Source organism: Scylla paramamosain, chromosome 19, assembly GCF_035594125.1.
Source record: "Scylla paramamosain isolate STU-SP2022 chromosome 19, ASM3559412v1, whole genome shotgun sequence".
Taxonomy (NCBI): domain Eukaryota; kingdom Metazoa; phylum Arthropoda; class Malacostraca; order Decapoda; family Portunidae; genus Scylla; species Scylla paramamosain.
The window spans coordinates 9,323,718-9,340,344 of NC_087169.1; the positions used below are offsets into that span (position 1 = coordinate 9,323,718).

At 41.7% G+C, this 16,627-nt stretch overlaps 1 protein-coding gene across 6 annotated transcripts in view; it reads right to left on the reverse strand.

Annotated features, from left to right (window-relative positions):
• The window catches only part of LOC135109616 (uncharacterized), a 375,792-nt gene that overhangs the window by 288,771 nt on the left and 70,394 nt on the right, over positions 1–16,627 (reverse strand). For all 6 annotated transcript variants that reach the window (XM_064021045.1, XM_064021044.1, XM_064021043.1 and 3 more), the window contains exon 5: positions 11,199–11,364. In XM_064021045.1, coding sequence (XP_063877115.1) covers positions 11,199–11,364 — 166 coding nt within the window. The remainder of the gene's footprint in view (positions 1–11,198; positions 11,365–16,627) is intronic.

Consider the following 16,627-nt stretch of genomic DNA (forward strand, 5'->3'; position numbering starts at 1 on the left):
AAGAAAGGAAAAATTATGAGAAATATGTTATGGACAAATGCAAAGAGGAACCAAAACTATTTTTCAGATATGTGAACAGCAAAACGAAAAATAGAGAAGGAATAAGCAGATTGAAGGTGAAAGGTCAAATGTGTGAAGATCTGGCTGAAATGGCAGAGATAATGAACAGGAGTTTTCAATCAGTATTCACAAAAAGAGAAAACGTTTGTGTGGCAGAGGGAGATGAGTGAGGAAATGAGTCTGGGGGAAATCCAAGTGACTGAAGAGGATGTCCAGAAACAGATGGAGGAACTAGATGTTAGGAAGGCCCCTGGACCTGATGGAGTGTCAGGGTGGATACTAAAAGAGTGCAATCAGCAGTTGACATGGGTAATACATTGAGAGCTCCCTAATTGAAAGTAGAGTCCCAATTGAATGGAAGAGAGCCAACCTAGTGCCAATCAACGAAGGTGGTAGTAAAGAGGAGCCCTTAAACTATAGACTTGTGTCTCTAACAAGTGTGATGTGCAAAATGTGTGAAAGATTGGTGAAGGATAAATGGATGCAGTACCTGGAAGGAAATGAAGTGATAATAAAGCAACAAATTGGATTTAGGAGAAGGAGATTGTGTGTTACAAACTTACTGAGTTTTTATTCTAGAGTGGTGGATATAATGCAAGAAAGAGATGGATGGGCTGATTGTGTTTATTTAGACCTTTGACAAAGTGCCACACAGGAAATTGTTGTGGAAGTTGAAGCATAATGGTGGGCTAAGGGGGTGCCTGCTGAGATGGATGGAAAATTTCTTGACAGAGAAATGAGAACAGTGATAAAAGATCAAAAATCATCATGGAGGGAAGTCATAAGTGGAGTACCCCAAGGCTCAGTACTTGCACCAATCATCTTTGCAGTCTATATAAATGATATGACGGAGAGTGTGAACAGCTACATGAGCCTTTGTGCAGATGATGCAAAGTTGCTGAAGAAAGTTGAGAGTGCAGAGGACTGTGGAAGGTTACAAAAAGACCTGAACAAGATATCAGAGTGGAGTTATAGATGGGAAATGGAATTTTATTTAAAGAAGTATAAAGTAATAGAATTTGGAAAAAGTACAAGAAGAGTAAAAGGAAATTATGTGTTAAATGGTGTAAGGTTGAGTGGAGCAGAAGAGGAAAAGGATCTCGGTGTTACAGTGACTGGAAACCTGACCCCGGAGAGACACATTAGCAAAATTACAGGAGAAACCTATAACTTGTTGAGAAGAATAAGGCAGGCCTTTGCATATATGGATGAAGAGATGGTTAGGAAGATGATCGTGGCACTGATAAGACCTAGACTAGAACATGCAGCAGTAATGTGGTCACCATACAAGGAAAAGGATATAATATAAGGAAGTTGGAGAGAGTTCAGAGAGCAGCTATGAAGATGGTACCAAGTATCAGGGACTTGTCATATAAAGAGAGACTGGCAAGGATACGTCTACCAACACTGGAAAAGAGGAGAGAAAGGGGAGACCTGATTGCAATATATAAAGCATATGAGGGAGTAGAGGAGGTGGACTGGAGAGACTTAATAGTCTGGGATACACGGGACACTAGAGGACATGGAAAGAAGCTGAAGAGGAGTGCTTGTAGAAGAGACGTCAAAAGTATAGTTTCCCATATAGAAGTATTGATGTATGGAACATTCTGGATGAGAAGATAGTAAATGCAGAAAGTATACATGGATTCAAGGCTAAGTTGGATATTAAAAGATATGGAGATGGGACAGCACGAGCATAGCTCTTTTCCCATAAAGCACAACTAGGTAAATACAACTAAGTAAATACACACACACACACACACACACACACACACACACACACACACACACACAGATGCACTAAGCTAGAATCAGCTGGTAATGATGAATAATGACATTATTCATCATTAGCACCCCTGTTCTCATGGTATACATGATAGAGAGGTAGCCCACTAAAGTTACCTGAGCCTTCCATCACCAGAATCTCAAGCACTTTAAATTTCTGCCCAGAGCCACACCAAGTCTGTTCTCCAACTAGCCAAAAACTCCCTCATTAATAGAAAGCATCAAAATCTTTCAAGATCTAACTCCCCTCGTGACTTCTGACATCAAGCCAAAAATATTTCCAATAACTTTGTTGCTTCTTCTTTCCCTCCTTTATTTCAGCCTGATGGCACCACTGCTATCACATCTATCTCTAAAGCCGAACTCTTCACTCAAACCTTTGCTAAACTCTAGCAACTCTTATCTATCAACATCTATCTTTCCATCTTGCTGGAAGTTTGCCTACATTCAGCATGTTCCTGAAAAGGGTGACCATTTTCATCTCTCAAACTACCATCCTATTGCTCTAATTTCCTGCCTCTCTAAAGTTTTTTAATCTATCCTCAACAGAAAAATTTTTAAACATCTATGACTTCACAACCTTCTACCTGATCACTAGTATAGTTTCCATCTAAGCTGCTCTACTGTGATCTTTTGGCTTTCTTTACTGAATCTTGGTCATCCTCTTTTAAGAATTTTTGGTGAACCTTTTGCTGTTGCCTTAGACATATCAAAAGCTTTTGATAGAGTCTGGTACAAAGCTTTGATTTCCAAACTTCCCTCCTATAGCTTCTATCCTTCTTTCTGTAACTTTATCAAGTTTCCCTTCTGACCGTTCTATTGCTGCTGTGGTAGATGGTTACTGTCCTTCTGAAAGTCCCCAGATTGGACTGCTCTTCTTGTATCAAGCCTAAGTATCTTGACACTTCTTGTCCTATCCACTCCTATGCTGATGATACCACCCTGCACTTTTTCACGTCTTTTCATGGACATCCAACCCCTCAGAAAGTAAACAGTTCATGCAGAAAAACCATAGAATGCCTGACTTCTGATCTCTCTAAAATTTCTGATTGGGGCAAAGCAAACTTAGCATTGTTCAATACCTCAAAAACCCAATTCCTCCATCTATCAACTCGACACAACCTTCCAGACAACTATCCTCTCTTCTTCAGTTGACACTTAACTGTCCCTCTCTTCAACACTGAACATCCTCGGTCTTTCCTTTACTTATAATCTAAACTGGAAACTTCACATCTCATCTCTAGCTAAAACAGCTTATAAGAAGTTAGGAGCTCTGAGTCATGTCCACCAGTTTTTTTCACCCCTCACCAGCTGCTAATTCTGTTCAGGGATCTTATCCATCCATGTATGCTTCACATGTAAGGAAGGGTTCTACTCATATCACTCTTTTGGACAGGGTGGAATCAAAACCTTTTCATCTCATCAACTCTGTTCCTCTAAATGACTGTCTTCAGCTTCTTTCTCAGTGCCGCAATGCTGCATGTCTTGCTATCTTCTACCATTATTTTCATACCAACTGCTCTTCTAATGTTGTTAACTGCATGCCTCCCCTCCTCCTGCAGCCTCACTGCACAAGACTTTTTAATTTCTCTCACCCCTATTCTGTCCACCTCTCTAATGCAAGAGTTAACCAATATTCTCAATCATTCATCCCTTTTTCTGATAAACTCTGAAATTCTCAGTATGCTTCTGTATTTCCACCTTCCTATGACTTGAACACTTTAAAGAGAGAGGCTTCAAATCACTTATCCTGTAATTTTTTACTACCACTTTCAACTCTGTTGGGGACTGGCAGATCACATTTTTTTTATAGCAGTTTTGCTGCCCTTGGCCAGTGCTTCTCTTTAGCAACCAGAGGGTTGCTAAAGATGAAAATTCACTATATTCAGAGAGAGAGAGAGAGAGAGAGAGAGAGAGAGAGAGAGAGAGAGAGAGAGAGAGAGAGAGAGAGAGAGAGAGAGAGAGAGAGAGAGAGAGAGAGAGAGAGAGAGAGAGAGAGAGAGAGAGGGGGAGGGGGGGAGGGGGGGAGGGAGGGAGGGAGGGAGGGAGGGAGGGAGAGAGAGAGAGAGAGAGGAGAGAGAGAGAGAGAGAGAGAGAGAGAGAGAGAGAGAGAGAGAGAGAGAGGAGAGAGAGAGGAGAGAGAGAGAGAGAGAGAGAGAGAGAGAGAGAGAGAGAGGGGGGAGGGGGGGAGAGGGAGAGAGAGAGAGAGAGAGAGAGAGAGAGAGAGAGAGAGAGAGAGAGAGAGAGAGAGAGAGAGAGAGAGAGAGAGAGAGAGAGAGAGAGAGAGAGAGAGAGAGAGAGAGAGAGTCATGGCTGTGTGATAGCCAGTGACCTTGACAAAAGCTGAGGATGCAATGAGAGAGAGAGAGAGAGAGAGAGAGAGAGAGAGAGAGAGAGAGAGAGAGAGAGAGAGAGAGAGAGAGAGAGAGAGAGAGAGAGAGAGAGAGAATGAGTTGTAGTTGTGTATGTAAGCCAGTGACCTTGACAACTGCTGATGATGCTCTCTCTCTCTCTCTCTCTCTCTCTCTCTCTCTCTCTCTCTCTCTCTCTCTCTCTCTCTCTCTCTCTCTCTCTCTCTCAGATAAGTTAACAGAAAAAGAGAAAATGTATGGAGCACAGAGTGGAGGAGGCAGACAGCAGCCTTTTACCCAAAATTTGGTAGCTTCCTCCTCTTCCTCTTCTCCCTCATTATCTATCTGTGCCAGCAACTATAAACAACAAAGATAAATTACAGTAGTTTTATTTAATTTAGTGTTATTTTTCTCTATTTAAAGATATGTACTTCAATTCCATTCTATATTCACCACAAAAAAAACACTTAAATATGTAAAAATACCATATTTCTGAGGCTGAAAGGGATTAATTGTATTTACATTCATTTCAAAGGAAAAATTGGCTTGGTTCACGAAGAATCTGGTTTGCTAACCAAGGCCCAGAATTGGTTTGTGAACCGAGGTTCTACTGTACACATAAACATACAGTAGAATCTCAGTTACCGAATGCCTCCCTTTTCAAACAATTCAATTTTATAACTAAATTTTTTACTCAAAACTGCTTTGGTTGTCATACCATAATTCAGTTTTTGAACAAAGTATTTTATTTCAAATAATAAAAGGCATAGCAAAAACTGCCATTCATAGTTTCTATAAATATTTCCTTCATTTTTATATATTTGGAGAGACACAGTGGGTAAGATAGTAATTCAATCTTTGAATTAAGTTAAATGTGATCCCATTGAAGAGCCTCACTGTAAACAGAGTTCATTCAATGCTCAGGAGTAATCCCAACCCTCCTGCAGTTCTCCTGATGACCCACAATGCCATCACTACTTCAACTGCATTTTCCCAGCAGCAAGATGTCTCAATGTTATGATCATCTTCATTTTGGTGGTGAATAGGTTCCTTGTTTGAGAACAGAGGTTCCCATATATATATATATATATATATATATATATATATATATATATATATATATATATATATATATATATATATATATATATATATTAGGTTTCTTATACCATTAAATATGGTATGCAGTACAGGTTCACAAAACCTATTGAATTTAAGAGATACCAACCAACAGCCAGTGTGAGACTATCATCATCTTTTGACTTTATCTTAAACATTATAATATATTGCATTTCTAGACTAAATGCAACACTCCTATTCTAATAGATATGGTGTGTATAATATTAATCTGCTGCTGGCTGAAAATACTGATTTACATCAACCATGAAAACATGATTGCTTTGATCATCGATTCTTGTCCATTATCCATAAAACTGACCCAGAGATCTGATGACTCTTTTCTATTACATAACTACAAACTGTGTAATATTGGTAATCCAACAGAGTTTTGGAACCAAGGATATCAATAAGTCAATGGTATTCCTGTACATTATGGAAAAATTACACTCTGCTTGTTCTTCAAGGTGATAATGTAAATGCATATTATGCACCATGAAAATTATAAGCACATGAAAATTTATACTTAGAAATAATAATAATAACAAAAAAAGAAAAAAGGAAAATGTGAGACCCCTTATGTAGGAGAAAAAGATGTAAAAAAAAAAGAAAGGTTAAAAATGATATAAGAAATACACAAAATGTATAAAATGGTATGAAGGAAGGATAAATCTTATTAAATCATAAGTTAGAAAACAAAACATGACAGGGAATATAAGAAGGTCGCAGGGTAAGGACGTGTCCACAGGTCGCTCCATAACTGAGCTCACACGTGATCTCATTTCATCTACAGTCAGCGTGCTCTGGTACCCTCCACATGCCAGCACACCAACATGACATTTGAAAGTGATGGATAATACTATACAGTGCAGTGATGGAGATTCAGTGTTGTAGCAGTGAATAGTGTTGTAAGGCTGCAAGGGTTACTGTGACAATACTCTCCAACAACATGGTCTCATCTTATATGCAGTTAGCGTGATCCAACACCCCTCCCACCTGCCAGCACATCAACACGTGACGTGTAAGTGTACAGTACAGTGAAGGAGGTACAGTGTTGTGACAGTGTACAGTGTTGTGCGGATATAGGGGTTACTGAGACGAGTCCTGTCTCTGTACCCCTCCCACTACTGTGTCTCCCCCTCCCCAAACCAAGGAAGGAAATCCCCTGGGAAATTAACCCCAAGCTGCTGCACCCACACTCCCTCCTTCCAAAGCACTTAACTCTGGCGCCAAGACCCTGGCCTGACCTGATTGACCTGACCGCACCCAACCCATCCCTAGCATGTACCAATGCAGCTGTCACCACCACTACCACCTGCTGAAACTGTACAGAAATGGTGGATTACAGGCCCATGAAGAGGCAAGACCTTCCCAGGTATTTCCCTCAAAAGTGGTGTGCTGTCTGTGGGAAGGCTGCGGTCAAGAATGCACCTTATGTTAGATGCAAAGGCAGAAATGAGTGCCTCATTGTCTGCCACTCATCCTGCCTCGGAGACCATGATGTCTATTCGTGCGAAGACACACAGTTTACCTCCCTCTGGATCCTAACGAAAATGCTCCCACCACACTTGCTGCCCCCAATGAAAGCAACGTTGGTGGCGATGCAGACGCAGACATAGATGTGGACGAGCAGTAGCACTACAGGGAGATGGATAAGGAGGATCTCATCTCCTACACCCTATGCCTACAGAAGGAGGTAACAAACAAAAATAACATAATTCAGTCCCTCACACTACAAAGGGACTGGATTCTCAATAAACACACACACGTGGCAGAACTCCAAGAGCTCATGGAGGTCCTCATGGAGTGTAAGAAAGCAGACGCAGGAGTCTCCAGCAGCTCTATTGCGACTACTGCTACTCCCTCCTCTATCCTGAGGACCTAGGAGAAGGCATGTGCCTCCTTGGACCACTGGAGGCAGTGGTGGCAATCTGGGAGTCCTAAGCCTCTCATAAGAGTAGCAGACACCTTCACCACAGCGGCAGTACCCCCCACCACTGCCACCACTACCACAACCTCAGGTAGCACCAACACTACCATTACCACCAATAACAATAGCAGCAGCAACAGTAACAACAACAGCAGAAACAACAACAGTAACAACAGCAGCAGCAACAACAACAGTAGTAGTAGCAGCAGCAGCAACAACAGCAGGAGAAACAGCAGCAGTACTACCAGCAGCAACAGCAGTAGTAACAGCAGCAGCAGTAGTAACAACAACAACAATAATAGCAATAGGAGCAACAACAACAAAAACAACAATGGAAGCAGGAAGACTCAGCAACAGCGACGTGGCCAGCGACGAGCAGGAAGTCACCCCAACACACCTGACCAGCAACCTGTCCCTCCTCCTTGCATGACTCAGCCGCAGCTATCCGCGTACCCAGTGAGGCACAGGGGAGAGCAAAGGGTCTGATGTGACTACTGCTTCTGCCCTGGACACAGAGCTGAGATGTGCTACAGCCACGCTGCTGACAAACACCAGGAACAAAGGCAGGAGAGAATGTTCATGAGGGTTCTGACGGAGGATTTAGTGCGGTAACAACTTCCCCACCCCCAGCAGCCCTTTCAGGCCCCCATTCCAGCCTTCCTGGCAGCCTCAACCCGGTCACTACCCAAGCTGGAATCCCTCCTCGTGGCAGGGCAGACACCAACACATCTCGCCTCACCACCACACCTCACTCCCAACCCAACAGGAGGAGGCAAGGGAACAGACACCCCAGCTGTCACCTGACCATGGTCTCTGCCAACATGAGAGGACTCCACACCAATGTGGGTGACCTTAGCCACAATTTTGTGCTGAGACATAGTGCTGACATTGTCGCAGTGACAGAAACATGGCTGAGTAAAGAGGTGGACCCAACGTTTGGCAAAATATCAGGCTACTCCCCATAGGTGAGGATGGACCGAGAAAATAGAGCAAGCAGAGGCGTCACTGCCTGTTTTAATGATGGCCTTCAAACACAGGAACTCGAGGTAGCCGTGCCACACCTGATGGAGGCACTGTTCTTCAGGGTGGTACTTGCAGACAACAGTGGGCTTCTCCTCTGTGTCATATACTGCTCCCCGAGACAAGGACAAGCCCTGCTAGACTTCCTGACGGAGGAACTCGACACCCTGCACCAGCATCACAAGTGTTCCCATGTGATGATAGTGGGGGACCTGAACTTCCACATGGAGCAGGATGCCTTCAGTAATCTCCTGGCTGTTCAGGGCCAGACCAACCATGTCACCTTCCCTACACACGAGCGGGGAGGGCTGCTGGATCCTGTGGTGACAGACCTACCCAAAGCCAGCATCAGCTGCCAGCAGCTCAATCAAGCAGATCAATGGGCAATGGGTGAGGTACAAGCAACACCCATCACACAAGAACAAGACGCTGCACCAGGAGGCGTGTAAAAGGCTGACGTTCATCTGCAGATGTGTGAAGAATCAGCTAAGGGAGGACAGAAGGCAAAAGCTCAGTTGCCCAGGTGTTGGCAACAAGACCTGGTGGAATCTGGTGAAGGAGCAGCAAGGAGCATGTCACCACAACTCTTCCTCCATTCACCTGACCTGACGGATCCATCGCCACAAGCAGTGTAGACAAGGCCACACCCCTCGCCGAGCTTTTCGCCAACAAGATGAAGGTTGATGACCCAGCATGACCTGTACCACAGCTAGCCCCAGAAACTGATTACACTGTCACCACTGTCTTGGTGACAGCAGAACAGGCTGAGCGGCTACTCAGTGCGGTGGATGTGGGTAAAGCCACAGGCCCAGATGATGTCAGCCTACGGCTCCTCAAGCACTGCGCTAGAGAGCTGTCAACTCCTCTCACCACATCACATTCTATCATTCTCATTCTCTCATTCACATCTTGCCTGAGGGAGAAGTGGCCCTCAGTATGGAAGGAAGTGCATGTGGTCCCAGTCCACAAGAAAAACTCAAGGTCTGAGTCCAGCAACTACAGACCCATCTCCCTGCTCAGTGGTGAGCAAGTTGCTGGATCAAATAGTGTCTGCTGTAATCTGCCAACACCTGAGCAAGAACCATCTCCTCTCAGACAGGCAGTTTGGCTTCAGGCCTGGCTGATCCACTGCAGACCTCCTCCTCATCATCTCCAAGGACTGGCAAGATGCCCTGGAAGAAGGCCTAGACACCATTGTGGTGGCCCTGGACATTGCTGGGGCTTTCGACAGGATCTGGCACGCAGGGCATGTTGAAAAGCTTCGCGCCAAGGGTGTCCAAGGTGACCTGCTAATGCTGCTCGAAGATTACCTCCAGAGTAGGACCCTTCAGATAGTAGTCAACGGGCAATCATCAAGGCCTTCACCTGTCCAAGCCTCAGTCCCACAAGGTTTCGTCTTGGGCCCAGCCCTATGGAACATATACATCGACGACCTCCTCTGGCAGCTGTCATCTGTGGCAGCAAACGCCAATGACTGCACACTCTCCCGCTCCTACTGCTGCCTCAATAGTCAGCGTGCCGTCACTGAGCTCAACAGGCAGCTCGGACTGGTGGAGCAGTGGGGAAAGATGTGGCAGGTTAACTTCGCTCCTAAGAAGACACAGGCAATGGTCATCTCACAGTCCCCAGGTGCCTTACACACAGTCTCAAGACAGCTGTGTTTTGGAGGCAAGAGCCTGCCACTCCAGGATTACATCAAGATCCTGGGCATGTCTGTGGACTGCGGCCTACACTTCAATCACCACATCACTGTTGTCGCCTGCCAGACCTCTCTCCGAGTCTCTGCCCTGCGCAGGATGGCAAACACCCTCGACCCACAGGGCATCCTCACGCTATACAGGGCACAGATACGCCCATGTATGGAGTACGGTGCCCTGTCCTGGATGTCAAGTGCCGCCACCCACATGCAGAGACTGGATGCTGTGCAGCAGCGAGCCTTGCACTTGGTGGCCACCAACAAGGACCCACAGCACCCAGCACCAGTGACCAGTGGAGCACCACCAGGATGTGTTAGCACTGGTAGTGTGCCACAAAACTCAGGTGCAGAGGGTCCTCCACCTTGACCCCGTGAGGCTGCTGCCACACACAGTGCAGAGGTGCACCAGAGCTGCAGCTAGTAGTGACGAGCTAGTGAAGGTGCCTCACTCTAGCCAACACCAGTGCACCAACACAACCAGGACTTCACGGTTGTGGAACATGTTCACAGTGGCCACGCCCCAAGTGCAGGACATGTCCACACACCAGATGAAGCTGGCAGCCCACAGCTGGCATAGCACGCACCTGTCCCCACTGGCACTTTTAAATTTTAGTCTTACATTAATATATTTCATTATTCTGTATTATTATCTTTATGTTACTTATATATAGTGTTATTCCCTGTAAATAATATTATCACAGGCTTTTTAAATAATTCCATACTCAACATGGAATTTTAAGCCCTTCTGTAAATATTTGTTTAAATAGAAAAAAAAAGTCTAAAAACCCACAGCAAAGTATGCCAGATGTGATATAGAAAGGAAGGAAACAAAAGAACTTGTCATAATCTCAGAATTAGGATATAAAATATATAAATGAAACTGTGAAGACAAGGATAAAATGGATGGTGTTGCTTCTGAGACAGTAAGCAGGTCATGCAGATAATTGTTGCAGTGAAGAATAATTCAAATAAAGCAGTATGAAAAGTATAACAATGGTGTAGATTTATATGAAGGGTAAGTTTATTCCTTATCAAAAGATGATTATGTAAAAGCCTAACTAGGAAGAAAATATCATGAGTAAGATCAGGATCATATTCAACATATAATACAACTACTGTAATAAAAAATAAGTAGGTGACAATAATAATAAAAGTAACAATTTCAAGCTTCTACCTTATATTTATATAAATATCTATTATGATATGGTGTTTGACTATTGAGTGGTTTTGATTAACTTACCAGAATTTCTGCTTTTCTGCTTGGAAGGAAAATCAGACTGAACTGACCCAGAGCTGCTTGGAACAAAGCGGAAGTCAGCAAGGGAGCTGTGAGCAGGAGGGTGACAGCATGTGGCCAGCTCACCCACACTTCTTGCCTTTCTCCTCTCCATGGCCTCAAAATCATTCTTGGGAAGATTAAATTCACATTAATTAATTTAAACTAAGAATCCATAAAATCCATTACACATACTATTTACATTCTCCAAGCAAGTTTATCATTCGTAATCTATCATACATATCTTATTCTTGCACCTTTTAAGTCATTATTTCTATATGCTGGCAGATGAAGACCTTATACCGACAAAACATAATCTACTTAATGACACATCACTTTTGGTGAAATCTGAAATAGTGTTACCATTAGTCATCTAGTTATCTGGTTTCTGGCACCCTGTACTGTAGAAAGGTCTGCACACTACACAAGGAAGTAGAAAAAAGAAGGGCAGGTTACAAAAATTTCAGTTATTTGCTAGTATCACACAGCTAATGTCATAAGTTAATTCTCTATTAGATTGGGTTTTGGGTTTCCTATATATACATATTAATAGTATATACAGAATAAAGTGGCAAGTTGCATTCTATGTTATTATGTTGATGAGATGACATTCCTTGATGTGCTGTCTTTGTCCTAATCACATCTGCTGTATTCCATCTATGTTACATTAGGCCATCATTCTCCAAAGATGAAGTGAAGACAGGCTGTCTACTATCGGTATTGTGCAAGTAGTTATGATAGTTATGATTATAATTGTGCAGCAACTCTAAAATCTATTATCCTGCTATTCATATCTAACATATACAAAAGACACTATTCATAAAATTTTAATATTTTACACTGAGCCCAGATACTTTTCAGGTTTCAGATTTTTTTTTTTTTATTATTACTATTTATTTATTTTTATTATTATTTTTTTCCAGTGAAGATAATGTCAGACAACCAGTAACCAGCCTCAACAACTCACACCAGTACTTAGCATCGAATCATTCCATGTCAAGAGAAAGATGGCAACTCACCTTAGCCCCTTGCCACTGCCACCTCCATATTCCCATACTATATGTACCTAACACATTTATGCACATTTCTCAATTTCTTGCTTGTAAATAATTTCTTTCATCAATTCTGAGGTTGCTGTTTTCCTCACTCTACTTTGTTGGCTCATGGATAAAGGTTAAGGATGTTAGCAACCCCCCCCCCAACATTAGTGTTACTCTGCCTTGTGTTACAGACTTCTCTGTAATTTGTTGCAATCCATCACCATATTAGACTTTTAAGTCTTTGTGTTACAGTATGAGATGGAGGCAAACTGACCCCTCACATTAGATGCAATTTGCATTAGAATACTGTGCATTAGTGGCAACTTGACTGTATTTTGATAGAGGTGGAAGATCTTTTGCCATGACCACTCCTTGTGAAGACAAGAGAAAAGAGAAAGCAAAGCATCAAATAGATTATAATGTCAGCTTTCAAATAAGAAAGAAAATCATAAAAATTAAGTAACTTTATTAAAGTACTGTTGTTTTAGTGGAAATAACAACATATGAGTGTCAGTTTTCATTGTGTCATCAGTATCTGTGTAATGAGTAATGCAGTGGTTTCCAACCTGTGTGGCGCGCCCCCCTAAGGGGGCACGAAGGGCTGCCAGGGGGGGGCGTAAGCACTTCATAAAGTAGAAAAATTACTTAGTAGATGATTATATATGAACATTATTGATTTTGATGGAATACATAATTGGTACACAAACATAATTATGTATTGTATAATTTTTTTATCTCTGACTTGTGCCGACTATGACAGTAAATAGCAGTATTTAAACCAGAGTGGAGGAGGCGCAGGGAACTTGTCATTTAATGAAGAGGGGGCAAGAATTCGAAAAGGTTGGAAACCACTGGAGTAATGAATGAAATGTTCACACTGAAGAGAAGGAGATATGTGGGGGAAGGGCTATTCCCAAGACTGGCATTATCTGCCTTTAGTTGTCTTGCCATAAGGATAAGATTTATGTACAGCTGATGCTATAAAGAAGCTATAAGGTGGAGGGAGTAGAGATGGTAAGAATACCACTTTTGGATTAGATTATGCATACTTCACATTCTCAAATGAAAATAATTTATAATATCTGCAGCCCATTCATGGAAATCTATGGTATGAATATAAGTATGGCTCATAAGCTTCACACTTATTACTAACATAACCACAGCACCACAACGTGAAGAAAAGGAAACCACAGAAATGTGCAATGAGGCAGAATCTGGCACAACACAATTATTTTCACTGGTAACCAAATCAATATTGTTTTTATGGGTGTTCATGTGGTGGAAGAATATAGTTGAGTTGCCAATTAGTCAATTTGTTCCAGGGTTTTTTTTTTTTTTTCCACCTTTCATCAATTGCCATGACACCACCAGCTTGTTCGCTGGACCATTCTTTCCACTTTCCCACCTGGAAATAATTTCTTTCTTCACCTCTCCATCTATCTCTCACTCTACTTTGCTGGCTCATGGATGATAAAAAACATTCAGCATTCAGCCTCCCAAGCCACAAGGAAGATGGTGACTGACGATCTCTGCCCCTCATCCCTGCTAAATTTCCATGTTGGGTTGCAGTAAGTATTAGATACATTTAACATTTCCCTAGATCTTAGGATTTATTTCAGAAACAAAAAAATAAATAAATAAAAAAAAATAATATATATATATATATATATATATATATATATATATATATATATATATATATATATATATATATATATATATATATATATATATATATATATATATATATATATATATATATATATATATATATATATATATATATATATAATGAGCAAAGAGAAGTTTATTATGGTGGTGGTTGTTTTATTCTGGGCGGCCCGGACCAGCCTGCCCTGACTGTAACACTATTCAAACGCTAATATCTCCAGAACTACATGGTCAATCGTAATGAAATTAGCACCATATGATAGTACAACTCTATCAGTTTTATATGATATAGTTTTTATCTCTTCTATTGGGTGAAGTCAATGGTTAACTTGCAAAAAGTAGAAGGATATTGAAAATGGGATTTCTCAAAAACTACTCAACCAATTTTAATGAAACTTAAGAGGTGTCATGTTATTATAATTTTAATAAAATCCCTTATGTCAACTTTCAAGTAGCACAGCACATGCACAGTCAAATTTCCAACATTTTTAACTAATTAATTGATCAACCTCAAATTGTGTTGTTAAGAGTAATACAAGTTATAACAAAAAACATGTCAAATTTCCAACATTACTGTGCATGCAAAAAAATATAGTATAAAACTTTTTGTAAAGTAGCAGTCAGTTTTCTGCAATTTTCAGCACAAAATGCATAATAAAACTTTTTATAAACTGCCTCAGTTTTCTGCAATTTTCACCAACTTTTTTTGTCTCAACAAGAGTGGACATACCACTGAACACAGAATGATATTTCCTATCCAACGGTATAATGCACAACCAATGAGCTCTTACAAAGTTTTGAGCTAGAGTGATTTGAATATTAGGAAAGTGTACAGCATGTGGGGTGCCTGAAATTGCCATTCTCTCTCTCTCTCTCTCTCTCTCTCTCTCTCTCTCTCTCTCTCTCTCTCTCTCTCTCTCTCTCTCTCTCTCATTTATTGAAATACCCTCCCACAGATGCACTACTGACAGCTTCACTCGTTAATCACCTTCTGAGGCACTTTACTGGTTTATCATTTTTTTTTTTTTCCACATCCTGGAATTTTTTAAATTAATTATTATTTTTAAGAGTGAATTTCAATGAACATCTGAAATATTGAATGATAGTCCTGTTCTGCATCCAAAACTTTTTTGAGGGGATTGTAAAAATTAAATCTGATATAGAAAAACAGTTAACTGTGCTTCTCCCACCCTCCATACCAGGTCATACACCACAAAAACATAAGAATATAAGAAAAGCTGTAATAGGCCACAAGGTTTTCACATAGCAGTTCCTGTATAAAAAAAACATATACTTTATCCATCATCCCTATTAATTCATTTATCTAATCTTCTTTTAAAGCTCCCTATTGACTGTACTAATAATTTGTTTACTGCATCTATTCTAATCATCCATTCTGTTTGAGAACTTTTTCAAGTTTGAACCCATTATTTCTAATTCTGATTATTAACCTTATAGATATTGTATTTACAGTAAAATCACTCTCATCCGGCATTCGAGTATCCGGCAGCTTCAAGTATCCGGCACATTTTTCCCCGAGCCTTAAAATCAATAAAAATCAATGTGTACTCATAAAATCGATTAAAATTCCCGAGCGAAGCATACTTTGTCCCCTCGCCACCAGAGCGCACTGCTTCGTGCCACCCGTGGCCCACTGCACTGTGTTTACTCAGTGACTCAGTCCTGCGTGTGCATTGTTTATCGCCTGACGCCTTCATCATGCCTAAAGTTGTAGAAAAGAGAAAGCGTGTTGTGCTTACACTTAAGCAGCTGATCAGATCAGCTGTTGATTAAGATCAACTGATCTTTGTTATGGTAAGATGCGTGAGTGTAGGGTGGTGATTGTGGACATAATTTCACTTCTATTCAAGTATCCAGCAATATTCAAGTATCCGGCATGTCGGCGGTCCCGTTGATGCCGGATAAGAGGGATTTTACTGTACACTCAACCCCCAGCTATCGCGAGAAATTGGTCCCTTAACATCGCCGTGATAGCTAAAAACGCGATAGCCATTGTTAAGAATACATAGGAAAAAAAAAAATTGTTCGTGGCCCGCCAGAGTAGCAACACAATTCAACATATTGGCACCTTTTTTTTTCTCTCATCTCACCATGATTTATAGATACCATTCACATTTTGGTACCTTGAAGTAGATACATACAACACACATTATGTCCAGCATTATGTCCAGCACTATCACTAGTGAGGTTCATATGTGCCTTAATGTGGTCCTTCTTAAGGTAAATACCTCTCACTGTAGACTCGTTGATGCCGAACTTAGCGCCCACTGAACTTTTACTTTGTCCACTCTCGATCAATTTCACTATCTCATATTTCACAGCATATGTAAGGTTCTTCCTCTTCTTGATTTCTTTCCCAGGCGCCGCTGTTGCCTTTCGCTGGGTCGGGTTGGGTGGTAGCGATCTCCCTGGGTGGCCAGGAGGGGGAGTAGAGGCCATTGTCCCGAGATACACACGCGTGACCTTGAGATTCAGCACGGCACATGCCACTCAGTCAACTGTGGCGGGAGGGACTAGAGGGATGGGGGAGCGGGAGAGTGGCTGGATAAGGAAGCGGGAGTGTGCAAGCCAATCACGGCCTAATATGTCAGTCAAATTCAGCCAATTAGCAAGCGAATCTGGCCAAGAAATATGACGTAGCTGTCACGTGAACATCCTGGA